At 43.4% G+C, this 14,592-nt stretch overlaps 1 protein-coding gene and 1 long non-coding RNA gene across 9 annotated transcripts in view; one reads left to right on the forward strand and one right to left on the reverse strand.

The window, feature by feature from the left end:
- LOC147033649 (coiled-coil domain-containing protein 42 homolog) overlaps positions 1-14,592 on the forward strand; it is a 58,196-nt gene that overhangs the window by 24,843 nt on the left and 18,761 nt on the right. For 2 of the 7 annotated variants that reach the window (XM_085871722.1, XM_085871721.1), the window contains one exon: positions 8,687-8,908. The exons of 1 other annotated variant lie outside the window; for it this stretch is intronic. In XM_085871722.1, the coding sequence (XP_085727848.1) occupies positions 8,687-8,908 (222 nt within the window). Of the gene's footprint in view, positions 1-8,303; positions 8,403-8,686; positions 8,909-9,865; positions 9,922-14,592 lie in introns of all 7 variants that reach the window. 4 more of the 7 variants (XR_015055580.1, XM_085871723.1, XM_085871725.1 and 1 more) reach the window with 4 other exon arrangements.
- The window catches only part of LOC147033650 (uncharacterized), a 62,667-nt gene continuing 48,190 nt past the window's right edge, over positions 116-14,592 (reverse strand). The window contains exons 2-3 of one of the 2 annotated variants that reach the window (XR_015055582.1): positions 2,096-2,186; positions 116-1,735 (exon numbers count right to left, since the gene is read on the reverse strand). This is a non-coding gene — a long non-coding RNA (uncharacterized LOC147033650). Of the gene's footprint in view, positions 2,187-14,592 lie in introns of both variants that reach the window. The other variant, XR_015055583.1, reaches the window with a different exon arrangement.

Below are 14,592 nucleotides of genomic sequence, written 5' to 3' on the forward strand. Positions count from 1 at the left end.
CCCTTACTGAGTCCTCATAGTGACACCCCCCCCCCCCAAACGTATCGGTTCCTCACATTGCCAGCTCAAAGAAACCCTTACTGAGTCCTCATAGTGACACCCCCCCCCCCAAACGTGTCGGTTCCTCACATTGCCAGCGCAAAGAAACCCTTACTGAGTCCTCATGGTGACCTCCAAAAGTGTAGGTTTTTTTGCATTGTCAGCCAAAAGAAACCCTCACTGGTTCCTCAAAATGACTCTTCCAAAGTGAAGTGGAGAATTAATGCAACAAAGTACAGGTTTACCTGTTCACACATAACTTCAAAGTTGCAGAAACCAACGTTTGCATTCCCTAAATCTTCACTGGAATCTATTTCACATTTTTCTGCTGCTTTTGGTAATGACCTGGAATCAAGCCTAAACTTTATTCAGCCATCTTTTTCTTACGTACACAAAGAGACCTTTTCGTCTCTCCCTTTCCTCTTTTAAAAGTTTTACAATGATCAGATCATTACCAAAAGCAGTAAAACCACAAGCAGCATGTCATCTGAAATGAGGTCTGTCATTGGAGGCAGGCTGGAAAGAACAGTGGAGGTGAGCTGGGACTGCTGGATAGGGATGCATGCATGGAGGCAACAGGTTGTTGGAACTGGGAAGAGGACACAGGAAGAGGAGGATCTTTTTTTTTTTTTTTGCGGAGCTGAATCGTTAACTGGATGTGCGACAACTCAAATTCCCAGTCTTCCTATCACCTCCATCCCTCCAGTTCATGCTTCTCTCGGCGACATTCTTGTTCCTCCGTCCTCCTCTCCTCAAACTCGAGGAGCTGTTTTGCTCTCCGCTACTCCTACTCCAGAAGTTGCTTCCATCCGTTGTCCTTCATATTTACAAACATGTTGTCCTCTCACTTTGCAGCTTTAAAAAGCGCCTGAGGGCGTCGGTGATGGTGTTCCTCCTTTTTTTTCCTGTGGGGGCATGCACAAACACTTGGAGGGTTACGTGTGTGGGAGAATGTTGCCAATGGTGTACAAGGTGAACACTGACCCTCACTCTCTCCCATACTACTTTCCTCTCATGTGGTGGTCCCCCCTGTCCTGCAGCATTTGGAGTAACTGTTTCAGCAATGGTAACAGCACTGGTGCCACGAAGAAAGGAATAACTGTAATTGAGTTCTCAGGATTGCTGTGGTATTGTAGGTAACAACATGATGCCTGGAGAGGGAGACTCAAGGAAGAGTTACAAAACAGGAATAAGAGAAAGAAGGAAGAAGAGTGAAGGATGCATCCGTTTATTCGATACCATTGTTTACTGCATGAAGTGGCTCGGTGCATGATCTTCCTCTTCCTCATCTTCGCTCCACAGAGTTGACGGTCTCACCCTTGTATCTGTATGACCATGTGTTCATGCCACATTGCCATCTTCCTTCCCCTTCTCATCTTTCTCCTCTTTCTGCACCTCGACTCCAAACGCGGGACTTCCCTCCTCCAGAGGCGAACTCGTTTCCAATACGGTTGTTGGAGCGATGCCAGGACAGCCTTTTAAAATTAGTACAAATTAATTATAAAACTGGCAGGTGATTCCTTTTCGTCCAGTATGAGAGTTGGTCTCTTCAACCTTTTTGAAGTCCGTCTTCAGGGCCTTGGCCTTTGTGCGGCACTGGTTCCAATTCAGGTTGTGTCCCTTGTCCCAGAGCTTGGCGAACATCTGCTCGTATCCTTGACGGTTCGTCTTCATCCCTTCCAACTCCGAGAAGGTCCTGCCATCGGTCCACGTTGTAATAATCTCACACACCTCCTCCATTGACCAGTTACAGAAACGCTCATCACTCCTGCCAACCATAATAGAAAACTACAAAAAGGCAATTAATGTACAGGTAAATGATACAATACACAAGAGTAATGGAAATCACCAAAGAAAAATGAACAGCGTGACAAAGAGAGTGTGATTGTGACACAGATAGGTCATGTGCCAAAGACACGTTGCACTGTTGCACAACCCTCTACGTAACGATGTGACGCACACCAGGAGGAAGGGCCAATGCATTGAGGAACGCATTCGGTTCACGAACACTACCTTCGGAGAGTGAGTGCTTTGTGGGTGTTGTTTCTCAACATACCATCACAGCAATGCACAGGTCCATCCAGCGAGTATGCAAAGGTCCCACAATTCGAACCACAATGGGACACCTTGTGCGAGCACCAATGGGCCTTACACAGACACAGACACACACAAGGAATTTCAGTGCAGGAGATTGCGAAATGACCCATCATACCCGCGTTGCACACATCCCATCATACCTGCGTTGCACCTGTCCACACACAAGCTGCCTTCAAGTCCTGCATATGGTGGGTTTGCCCCACATTTTCATCCCCAAACCCGCTGATGCACCGAGGCTGTAATATACCTCCATCTGATTTCCAAAGAACATTGCATTTCCAGGCAAAAAGTAAGCATCGTGCAACAGCCAATCGGAACGATTACTTGGTAAGCGTTGCTCCACAGCCAATCAGAATGAATTTGCTGGCGACTCCACCGAAAAAAAAAAAAAAAAAAAAAAAAAAAAATGGACTAGAGTTCATTCGTTCGCGAATTGGAAGCAACACTGGTAAATATTATGGCCGTTGCATCCATCCAGTAAACTCCGATAGTGAGAAGCCATCGTGCACGCCCGTCGACAAGTACCACTCTTGGCACCGATTTGAGGATTTTTCCGTACAAGTAGGACATTAAACCTTTCACATTGAATGCAAGATGAAAAGTACTTTTCATGTGTTTCCTGTTTTTCATAAATTTCATATTGTCTCGTGAAAGGTTTTTTTTATTTATTTTTTTTTATTTTTATTTTTTGTTTAAATTTCGCTCATAAATTGTATTACCATAACTCTCGCCAGAGGAAAGGGGATTGCATTCAGGTGTGTTTGGCTGTCTGTTTGTTTGTCTGCAATCGCTTGTCGGATCGAGGTTAAATTGTCACCAATAGGAGCGATGACCCATGCAGAATGTTTTAATTATAATTATGATGTTATAGGTCACGTGGTGTGGCAGCCATGTTGGAAAAAAGGTTAAAAAAAAAAACTTTGGACCACTGTATCTCCAAAACCGCACGAAGGAAAAAATTGAAACTTGGCTCATGGCAAGTACTCCACATGGGGAATAAGTGTGATTTTTTTTTTAATGATGTCACAGGTGCCTTCGTTATGACGTCATAATTGCATATATAGAACGCCACATCCGATCACAATGGAAATTATTTTTGAGGGTCATCTACGGATAAATTGGTCCAGGGGAAAAATTGATGGTTTGGCAGCCATATTGGGGTTTTTTTTGTTTGGTTTTTTTAAACCTTCAAAAATCTTCTCTGAAACAGATGACCAGACTAAGGCGTAACTTCACACGCATGACCATGAGGAACAAAATGTTCACACCTCTGTCATAGGTCACATGGTTTGGCAGCCATATTGGATTTACCACAAAAACTACAAAAAAAATCTTCTTCAGAACAGCTGGACAGATCGTGGGGGAGGGGGGGGAGACTTCACACACATGTTCCCTAAGCCTTGGGGATACCAGGGTGTTCACGAATAATTAATAGGTCACATGGTCTGGCAGCTATGTTGGATTGAGCGAAAATCTCTTTAAAAAAATCTTTGTCTCCAACCGCTTCATCAATTGGCCTGAAACTTCACACTTATGATCGAGTAATGATGGGAAATATATGTTTTAGATTTCAACCTGATCGGACATATGATCTGGCAGCCATAATTATTAATTTTTTTGGGATTCTGGGGTCTTCTTGAAGATTTTTTTTTTGTTATTTGAATAAGACTCACTTGGCTGTGCCTGGATGGGTTTGAGGGCAGAGGAGTAGCAGCTGAAATGCAATTCCTATCCAGGTTCCTCCTGATGACTTCATCATTGCTTTTTTGCTTTTTCAGGTTCCTTCTTCAATGCAGAACTGTACTTATTTGGTCTTCCATTTGATTTGAATTGAATTTATTTTAATCTCATTCTAAATTCAATTTAATAGTAATAAACGTCATGGGTCAGGGTCAGGTGTCCGATCAAAGCGGGACGTCTCGGTACCCGTCCTCATCATTTGCCAGCAGTTGTAAAGTGGCGGTTCTAATTATGTCTCCTATTAATTACATCAACACCACAGTACACAAACACCACACAAAACTACACACACACACCACATAAAACAAGTCCTGGCGAGGGTCTGCAATCTCCGATTGCTCTTTTTCTTGTGACTATTTCAATTATTTTCAGTAACACGAGCTTTGGACTTTGCCTTCTGGAGAAGAATAACTTTTTAATTATCATTATTATTCAAGAAGACACTTAATTTTCCTCCACAAAAATAGCAAAACCTGTGTGGCTTCACAACTGTATAAAAGTAGAGTTCATGAACACCTTACTCTGCACAATGTTGAGAGAAAAAAGGACATGGGAAGGATCTTTTCAGCTCCTGCTTTGTATTTTTGAGCATGATCTATATTTCATAGAAGCAGACATTTTTGGCTAAATCTCGATATTTCCCAACGCTGAGAGAGTGAGCGGTAAACTTGATTGGTCGAGATGACGTAAAATTCTGTGATATTTTGTCCCCAAGTCCTGCAAAACATAAAGTTTTTGAAAGTGTAAATAGGGTGATTTTTTTTTTCTTCTGCAATGTCCAAGTACATAATTCAATTTAAATAAAATAAAGATTGGAGAAAAAAAATTTGAAGTTTATTTCCACTGATGCAGCCTCTTTTACACCACCTTATTTAACAAGTTACGTTAGTTATTTATTTGTGCCTGTTTGTGTCCTTTATGACGTCCCGAAAAACAGCAACTTTCCTGTTTGAAATGATCTTCAATTTTGTTTGATTGCCAGACAGGTACACAGAGTAAAAAAATATTACCTGAATCTTCTCCATGCTTGTGTGATCGAGACAAGATTCCATACAGTTTGCCATATTTAGAGTCAAAGTACTGCTAAGTTGTCGGTTCATTTTCTTATTCATGTTCCAATCCGTGTTCAAAATATAACGAATTCAAATTAAAGGCCCGGTCACACCTTGACGTTTTAGCCAGCGATGGCAATGTGTTAAAATTTATGTAAAATGTTGGCTTACGTTGAACTTTTGATGTTTTTTTTTAAAGATTCGGACGTATTCATAGCGACTTGGTCTTATGTATAACGCATTGGTAACGGACACAGAACGTTTCGTTGTGTTATAGATAACTTATACCAACGAATGCTGAACCTGTTGTCGGCCTTCACAACCGATGCCCAACGATAGTCTAACTCAGGCATAGCGCGTTGCATGCATCGCCGACGATCACGTGGCATAGGCTATTAAAAGGCTGACGCACAACGATTCAAATCATAACTGCCGTAGAAATGGAAGGGTCAAAATCGCGGTCACATCTTGGCGATCTTGCCAGCGTATGCCGACGTAACAAAAAGTGTGTCTAAAACGTTGGGGCACGTCGAATACGGTATGGGTAAGTTTGGTATGCGCGAGTAGAACGCTAAATACACTATCATAAGTCGTAGTAAGTAGAGTACGTCAAGAAATTTTGAACATGTTCAAAATTTTACAACATACTCGGCGTATGACACACGTTCGCATGCGATGAGGATAAGTTTTACACACGATATGTGGACGCTTACACACGTCCACAAAGGCTACTTATAAGCTACTCATAAGTCGAAACGCGTCGCGATAATGTGTTTTTTACGCGAAACTTATTTCTAACTTATGTTTGACGTGCTTTGAACCAATTCTTTACGTAGCCCCAACACACATCGACGTATGTAGACGTATTCCAATGACGTCTTCCGGTCGACAAAAAAAATAAATGAACGTGTTTGTAGGTTACAACTGCCATATAAAGACGTGTTCCCAGCGGTTTTGGGAATTGGTATATAAAAATGCTGCTCATAAAAGGGGAACCCAACAGTGTTTTCGAGTCCTTTTTGAGTCGATGTCCATGTCAGCAGTAACAGTATCAGTATCAGTATTACTATTAGTATTAGTATTAGTAGTAGTTTGTTCATATTGGCAGTAGTAGGTGAGTGTGAGGGGGAGGGTGTGGGTTATGATGGATCGTCCTTGCGTCCGCGTGTCCACGGGTAGGTTCATAGGCTGCCACTCAACGATTTAAATGGCTGCATCTCCACTATTGAAAGTAGACGCTTGTGCTCAACAATTGGATTTTTTTTACACTCAACGACTTTTAAACGGTACCACTCAGCCATTTTCATTGTTTACAATGAACGATTTAAATCACTCGCCTTTGTTTTTTTTTTTTTTGTTTTTTTTTGGACGCTGGGGTTTGGAAATTTGAAACGTTTCTTCTGAACGTGTTAAAACGCTCAAACTCGACTATTTTAAATAGACGCTGCCGATGGACAATTGGAATCATAGCCAAGCTAGACATCGAAGTGTGAACATCCTCGTCATGCTGAAGAAAAGTTTGAAGAATGCTGCAAATAAGTGTCCTGGCCGTGGCCGTGGACGCTGACGCAAGGACGATCCATTATACCGACGTCTTTCAGCCTATGAGTAACTTAAAAGTAACGTCTGTCGACGTGTGGCAACGATCGCGTAACGTGCCAACAACACGTTAATCATAGGTAGGAAATAAGTTTCGGGTACTCTAAACATTACCTCGGCGTGTCTCAACTTATGATTAACTTACAAGTAGCATGTGTTGACGTCTGTCAACGATCGCAGACCGTGCCTACAACTTGTGGCCAGCGTAGCGGAACGTGTGAGTCATACGTCGTGAAATTTCAAGCATGAAAAAATGAGGACAACCGAAAAGTACAACGTTTAAAGCCAACGTACAACGACGTATGGCAACGTACTACGACGTATGCCAGCGTGCTCTCAATGTTATCAAAACTTACCCATAACATATTCAACGTGTGCCAGCGTTTTAGAAAAAAAATTCAAAAATCGGCATACGTTGGCTAAAACGTCAAGGTGTGACCGGGCCTTAAGGAGTGCCTCGATCATAAACTTACGTGTGTAGACAGACAGACTGACAGATATAGTGAAACAATTGCTTAACCCCACTTTTCACTTCGTGCGCGTCGGATAATTATAGTTTTTATGAAAAAAAATAAAACACTGGCACAATCGGTGTTGCAAAATAGTTCCTCAAAACAGCTGAGAATGCACCAGAGAGCACATAAAACCCGAGGGTTTTCAGGGCCGACTGGCACCGACCCGACCAATTGAGATTCACATTTTCGCGCCCGCTGCTGTTCCAATGGCACAGCACATTTCCGACCTTGGCAACCCCCAGCCATTGGGTCGACCCTCATTTATAATTGACAAATTTTGGGACCTATGCTTGCTTACCTATCCGCAGCACCTTATATTTCTTTGTGGTGAACTGAATCTGGCAATATTTTTCCCAATCTATTAAAGTCCTCAATTTTCATCCTGTCTGATTGACCATTAAACTATCAGTACTTTGCCAAATCTGATCAATGCCCTCTCCACTATCGACCTCACCTCCAAGCTTTGTATCATCTGCAAATTTAGAAATCCGATGGTTTACCTCGCTCTCCAAATGGTTGATGTAAATTACACATCCTTTCTTTCCTTTCTCTTCCCACTACTCACAAACTCCCCCACTATCTCTGTCTCTGTCTCTGTCTCAGTCTGTCTTTGTCAGTCTCTCTCTCTCCCTCTCTCTCTCTTGCACTTGTGCTTTTTCTCAATTTTAATTTGCAAATGGACATTGTTACAGTGCTGTTTTGTTTTCATAAATGGGAAACCTTGTCCACTCTTAATCGTGCTCCAGGGAATGAATAATTACGTTAAAGAAATGTGCCATGTGGGAATTGTTCGTGCAGAGACCACTAGATGGCGGTCCTGATTCAGGCCAGCACGCCCCGTGGTTTCCATTTCAGCTGTTAGAACAGTGCACCTCGGTGTGATGTGACGTCATATAAATCGTATTATAAAATGTGAGATTATTTGCATTGTAATATGTCATTTGGTCTGATTGACTTGACTTGGCATGATGTAACATGACATTCTGCGAATGATGTAATATGATGTCACATGGTGTGTTGTGATGTTATGCTATCTCATGTGGCATTACCTGATTATAATATGACTGCATGTGATGTGATATGACACATGACTCCACAAAGCATGATGTTCTTTTGAATGCAGTACAAGGATGTGGCGTAGCATCATTGGCTGAGGGCATGGCTGTGCCACTGATGCAGTGCCCTCTGTAAGTTAGGGCAGGAATTTGTAATTTGTTGATTGTGCTGGCGATAACTCGCCTACTCTTTACTCTTTGTGAAGGACACTGTGGGATCTTTAACATCCACCAACTAACACCAGTGGATGGGATGGCAGTTTATAGCTGGGCTGAGATGCAAACCCAGGCTGGACAGCTTAGAGGTGAGTGTGCATACCTCGAGGCCATCCTGCAAGCCCTGCAGCATGATGTAACTTCACGTGGAATGAAGTGAAATATATGACCCCTACGCAGAACCAAGTGCTGTGATATGACTCCAAATGACGTGATGTGATGTTGCATGGGTTGGCATTACTGTGGACCTCGTTTTCATCCGAAACCCTCCAGTGCTTTTGACTCGTGATGACGTCGGTTCCGTTAAGTTTTGCAAACCTATACGGTATACAAATCACTCAAGGTTGAGGTTCCTGACGTGACGTTCCTGTAGTTCCAGGATGTCAAAGAAGTGATGGCACGTCACGACACGCTGATGAAGATGCAGAGCGCCCTGGCACACAAGAATGCTGATAACAAGGAGCTCGTCCAGCAAGAGCAGCAACGCTTGTGCCAGTACGTCGGTGACAAGAACGACGAGATCCTTCGCTGTAACAAAGAGTTGGTGGAACTTCAGGCTCAGCTCTGCGCTGCACGGAATGAAACGACCAAGTGGGTCCGTTAACACTCACACGGGCACTCACTCTCGTACACCCTCATCCTTATGCTCACCTACGGAAGCACTCACCTGTATGCTTGCTTTCCTGTCATGAGCTCGTGAATTGCTGTTGTTCTTATTCCTCATCCTCACCAACTTGAACATTTGTTACGAAATGTTTTCATCATCCTAAGGATTGCACTGAAAACCGTCGAACTCTCATTCTTCGTAACTTGTTCTTCACGCATTTTCACACTGAAACCCTTTTTTATTCATTCTTGTGGGATTAAAAACAGAAGCTGAAGCTACAACCTGACGAGCACCAGTAGGCCGGACTTTACTGGAGACACAAACTTGACGACTCGACACTACAAGATACAGTTTGGCACATAAAATTGGACGAAAAACACGACCAGCAAAACAAGAATTAAAATAAAACGGTAAACCACAACGTATATGGTCCGGTGACCATTTCTGTTGTGAACTGGAAGGAGGATCTGCCGATCCGACGTTCACGTGCAGAGCTGTTTCGTTGTTTGAAGAAGTACGAGTGGTGCTGAACACTGCGACGTCGTCGGCAAACAGCAGAACACCTGATGATGCAGGGAAGGCAATTGAGGATGGTTGGGCCAAGGACACACCACTGTTAGGAACATACTACGATTGTGATATTTGTCGCCCAGCAACCACAATCATTTTCCTGTGTCGGGTATGATTTCAGCTGTTGTAGGGTTGTCCATTTCATTCCCTTAAATCTTGGCTTTGCTGGGCTCCCTTGATTGAATGCTGTCTTGATGCCTCGGGCAGCTTGGTTTTGCCACTTGAGATGTAGCGGAGCGATTCAGAGGGTCCCCGGTATCCGAACTGAGCGTCTGTATGCTGCTGTTGATTACACCTTCCATGACTGCTGATGGTTGGGAGGAGGCTGTTGAGGTGAGGGTTGACTGAATTGGATTTGTTCTGTTTCTGGTGCAGGATAGCTTGCCACATGGTTCGCTGAATAGCCAGTGCTGAAGCTGTGAGGGACCTCGGTAAGCTCTGGAGCATGGATCATTAGCATTTTCGTTGGGATTTGTCAGGGCCTGACAGTCTTTGTTGTAACCATGAGCTGTATGTGAAAGAAGTATGTATACATGTATACAGTGCACTGACATAATAAAGTCACACATTCATTTGGCACCCAGGGTCTGGGTGTCGAGGCTCATGGAAGAGTCGTCTTACGTCCTCCTCTACCCAGCCATCTATATCCCACATAGCCGCTCGTACCTGCAGGAGCCGAGCACATGGTCCAGGTTTGCATGGATCCCCAAACAGCATGCTGCAGACATGGTGCGGGGGCCCTGGGGTGATTCAAAGTTCATCTTCCTTCCTTGCGAGTTCACAAATCTTTGGAAAAATAACCACAGCATGAAAGTGACGCTCGCTTCCCTTTGATCTTGCTGCCTCAGCACGGCTCCTAAAGCACTTTCTTGGCTGTTCCAATTCTCCTGATTCTCTTCACTTTGTACCCTTAGATTCCCAGCCAGGTGCAGGTACTGCGGCACAGCCAGCTGGGAATTCTCGTACGCCATGAAAGCCTCCCAGTGGTTATGAAAGGGCAGATAAGCGGTTACTTGTTTTCTTACATTAATGTCAAACTTTTGCATTCATAACGACTCCCGCAGGGACATCCTTTGTGTAGGCCAAGTGCAGGGTGGTCTCGGGGTAACTCGTCGGAGGGGGGCATAACTGATACGACTATTGATTAACAGTGAGATAAATTCATAGCCTGGTGGTAAACAAACAAAGATGTACTGGCATTGGTATACCTTGGATGTGCATCATTTTTCTCTCTCTGGAGAAGTCAAGGCTCATGAAAGGGCACAGTGGCAGGTTAAGATGACAAAGGTGTAGTATATAAGTGACCATGAGGTTGAGACTAGCGCCACTCTTGAAGGACCCGAGGGAAGAGCATGAGACGAGAAACAAAGGGAGTCGGTTCCATTGACGAGTGTGGTAAAGGATTGGAGGTTAACAAACTTGGACGTGGTGACTTGAGGAGGGTCAGTGTGAGTCCCTGGATGAATGCGTGTAACATGGAAGAGGCTCTGGATAGGCGTAGAGAAGAGGGGGTGGGTGGAGTGAGACCAGAACATAATAGTGGAGTGTAATTTTGCCTTGCTCTTTCCCATCAGGAAATGTGTGCAAATCATTTTGATGATAAATAAAATGATAAGGCATTGTCTCTATATTGTACAATCAACAATGGTTTCCAAGTTTCCGTGGGTTTATTCCAGCATGAGTTTGGCCCCAAAAACCGGAATGTCTGTACATGTTGTAATCATGTTGTTGCATGCAGCTCTGTGCTCTGCCTGATAGATCTTTGCTATCTATCAGGCAAGATCTTTGCTCTGATAATCCTTGATGGGGTTTGCTACCATCTGCTTGAGCACCAGCGCCCAGAGCAGTCACAGGCTTTACACCAAAGAGGTCAATGATTGACCGTATCCTTGCTCTTCAGGTCCTCACTGAATGCAGATGAGAGTTTCGGCAGGGGCTGCTTGCAGCCTACATTCATCTCTGCAAAGTGCTCGATTTAGTGAATCAGGATGCCCTCTGGAGGATTCTTGGTCTTTGTGGGGTGCCACCAAAACTGATCAATCTGATGTCTGAACTATACTCTGGTACTGAGAGTGCTATGAGATGTGGTGGTTCAATCTCTGACTTATTTCCAGCTGTTGCTGGAGTTCATCAGGGGTGTGGACTGGCCTCCACACTTTTCAGCACTTGTACAGACAGGATTATGGGAAGGATGTCAGAGCTGAAGCTGCGGTGCATCGTTTGTGAATGTCAAGATCTCTGACCTTGATTTCGCAGACGATGCAGTCATCCTTGCAGAGTCTCTGGATATCCTTTTGGAGGCCTTCAAGGTGCTGAATGTGGAGTCGGAGCTGCTGGGATTATGGGTTTTGCTGGGTCAAAACTCAGATCCAGACTTTCAAAAGCATCTTGGATGCTGCTATTCTGTCTGTCCCTGTTTATGGTGAGGACGCTTAGGTCATGGGGAGATTCACTTACCTTGGCAGTGACAGTCATGTCTCTGCTGGCTGTGAGGCAGAGGTCAATAGACATCTGGGTCGGGCCTGGGGAGTCATGGATTCACTGGATCATGTGGTGTGGCGCTGTCGGTACCTGTGCAAGAGAATAAAAGTCTGAGTCTTCAGATCCTTGGTGCTTCCAGTCTTGATCTATGGATATGAGACTTGGACTCTGAGATGAAGACTTAATTCCTTTGGTACCAGGTCTCTTCGGAGAATCCTTGGCTATCACTGGTCAGATTTTGTGTCCAATCAGCAGTTGCTGAGAGAGACTCAAATGAGATTTGTTACCTGCATAGTCAGTGAGAGTCAGCTGCAGCTGTATGGACATGTGGCTCGTTTTCCTGATGCTGATCCTGCTCACCAGATTCTCTCAGCGAGGGAGCCTCGTGAGTGGAGGAGGCCAATGAGCTGACCACGTACCTTGTGGTTGCAGCAGGTTGACCAGAATCTCATGGAGATGGGGATGGGCTAGGCATCTGCCTGGGGGATGGCTAGACGGAGGCCCGTGGAGTTCCGGCGGAAAGTGGATGCAGCGAAGCACTGCTCCGGCACATGCTCCCATATCCGAGCTGACCTTTCCACTAACCTATCTTCCTCACTTTTCTAAAAGGGTGTGACATTGTGTGCCAGTCCCCTTGACCAAATTTGAAAACTTGTAACCTGAGGGAGTGCAGCGTCAGTCTTCGTTACAGAGGCACGTTGGATCGTGATTCGATGACTAATTTGGCTGCACCTCAGCAATGATGCAACCAACATGTAAAAATTGAATAATCCAAAGCCAGTCCAATATCTGCTCACTATGTACAGTAGATTTGTAGAATAATCTTTGTCTGAGAGGTGCACGCTTGGTGTTCACCATATCGACACATATAACTTTGTACAGATTGAAATGAGAGAATATGTACATTTAGGGAAAGTTTAGAGCATCTCTCAGAGAAGTGATCAAGAATCGAGAAACGATCAATCAGACTTTGTGATGTAATGGATCAGATATTGCAGACCCTCGCCAGGACTTGTTTTGTGTGGCGTTTGTGTACTGGTGTGTTACGTAATTAATTAGAGATATAATTAGAACTTCCATTTTATAACTGCTGGCAGTGATGACCGGGTACCAAGACGTCCCACTTTGATGCAACCACGCTTTTATTGGACACCTGACCCTGACCAATGACGTTTTTTATTTCTATTCCATTGAAGTTACAATGGGATTAAAATAAATTGAATTCAAAGCAAATGGAAGACCAAGTCCTGCGTTGGAGTTGTCAGAAGGAACCTGAACAAGTAAAAAGCAAACAAGTCATCAGGAGGAACCTGGATAGGACTCTGGTTCCAGCTGCTACTCTTCCACCCTCAAGCTCATCCAGGAACAGCCAAGTGAGCCTCATTTAAAATAAAAAAGAACCCAGATAAAAAAAATCAAATACTTATGGCTGCCAGACCATGTGTCCAATCAAGTTGAAATTTAAAATATGTATTCCCCATAAGTACGAGATCATAAATTTGAAGTTTCACATGGATTGATTAAGTGGTTCCAGAGAAAACATTTAATATTTCTATTCAATCCAAGATGGCTGCCAAACCATGTGACGTCAATTATTCCTTAAACTTGAACACCTAAGGCTTGGAGAACATTTATGTGGTTTCCCCTCGATCTGTCCAGCCGTTCTGGAGAAGACTTTTTTAAATTTTTATCGGTTTTAGGGTAAATCCAATATGGCTGCCAAGCCATGTGACCTATGACATCATATGTGTGAACCTTTTGTTCCTCATGGATAGTCAGCCATACTTGTAAAGTTTCACTTCGATCTGTTCATCCACTTCAGAGAAGAAAAATTTTGAAGGTTTTTTTTTTTGCTTTTTAAACAACATGGCTGTCAAATCACGTGACCGATGACATCAATTTTTTTCTGTGGACCATTTTGTCCCTAGATGACCATCAATAATTTTCATGCTGATCAGATAGGGCGTTCTACATGTGCAATTATGATGTCATAATGATGATGTCATTTAAAATAATCACACTTATTCCCCATGAGTACTTTCCGTGTTCCAAGTTTCAATTTTTTTCCTTCATGCAGTTTCAGAGATGGTGGTCCAAAGTTTTTTATTTTTTTATTTTTATTTTATTTTTTCCATTTTTCCAACATGGCTGCCACACCACTTAACCTATGACATCATTATTATCATTAAAACATTCTACATGAGCAGTCTCACATTGTGAAAATTTTCTCTCCATCCGACAAGCAATTACAGAGAAAAACACGAAAGTCCTGTGCGGACAGACAGACAAACAAACAAATGAAAAATCACTCAGAGTAACAACTTTACAAAACAGCACAAAGTGGAGCGGCACTCGGTAAAGTGCATACCCTCTGCCAGGAGGAACAGTTTACGTTTTGTATCCCACTAATGGGCTGGATCCGAATCAAAATCTGATTCGCTTGTTCTTGCCACCTATTCAACCCATCCACCTTGTTTTGTCAGAACTCGTCAACAACGTTTTTGTGATATCATGATATATTTAGTTTTTTTTGTCCTATCTATCAATTTTAGAAAACAGGCCTGTGTTGACCTTTTGACCTTAAAATAAATTGGTAATTGAATTCAGTGACCTGACATGAA

Source organism: Eptatretus burgeri, chromosome 2, assembly GCF_056783735.1.
Source record: "Eptatretus burgeri isolate ZD-2024b chromosome 2, Ebu_testis_v1, whole genome shotgun sequence".
NCBI classification, from domain to species: domain Eukaryota; kingdom Metazoa; phylum Chordata; class Myxini; order Myxiniformes; family Myxinidae; genus Eptatretus; species Eptatretus burgeri.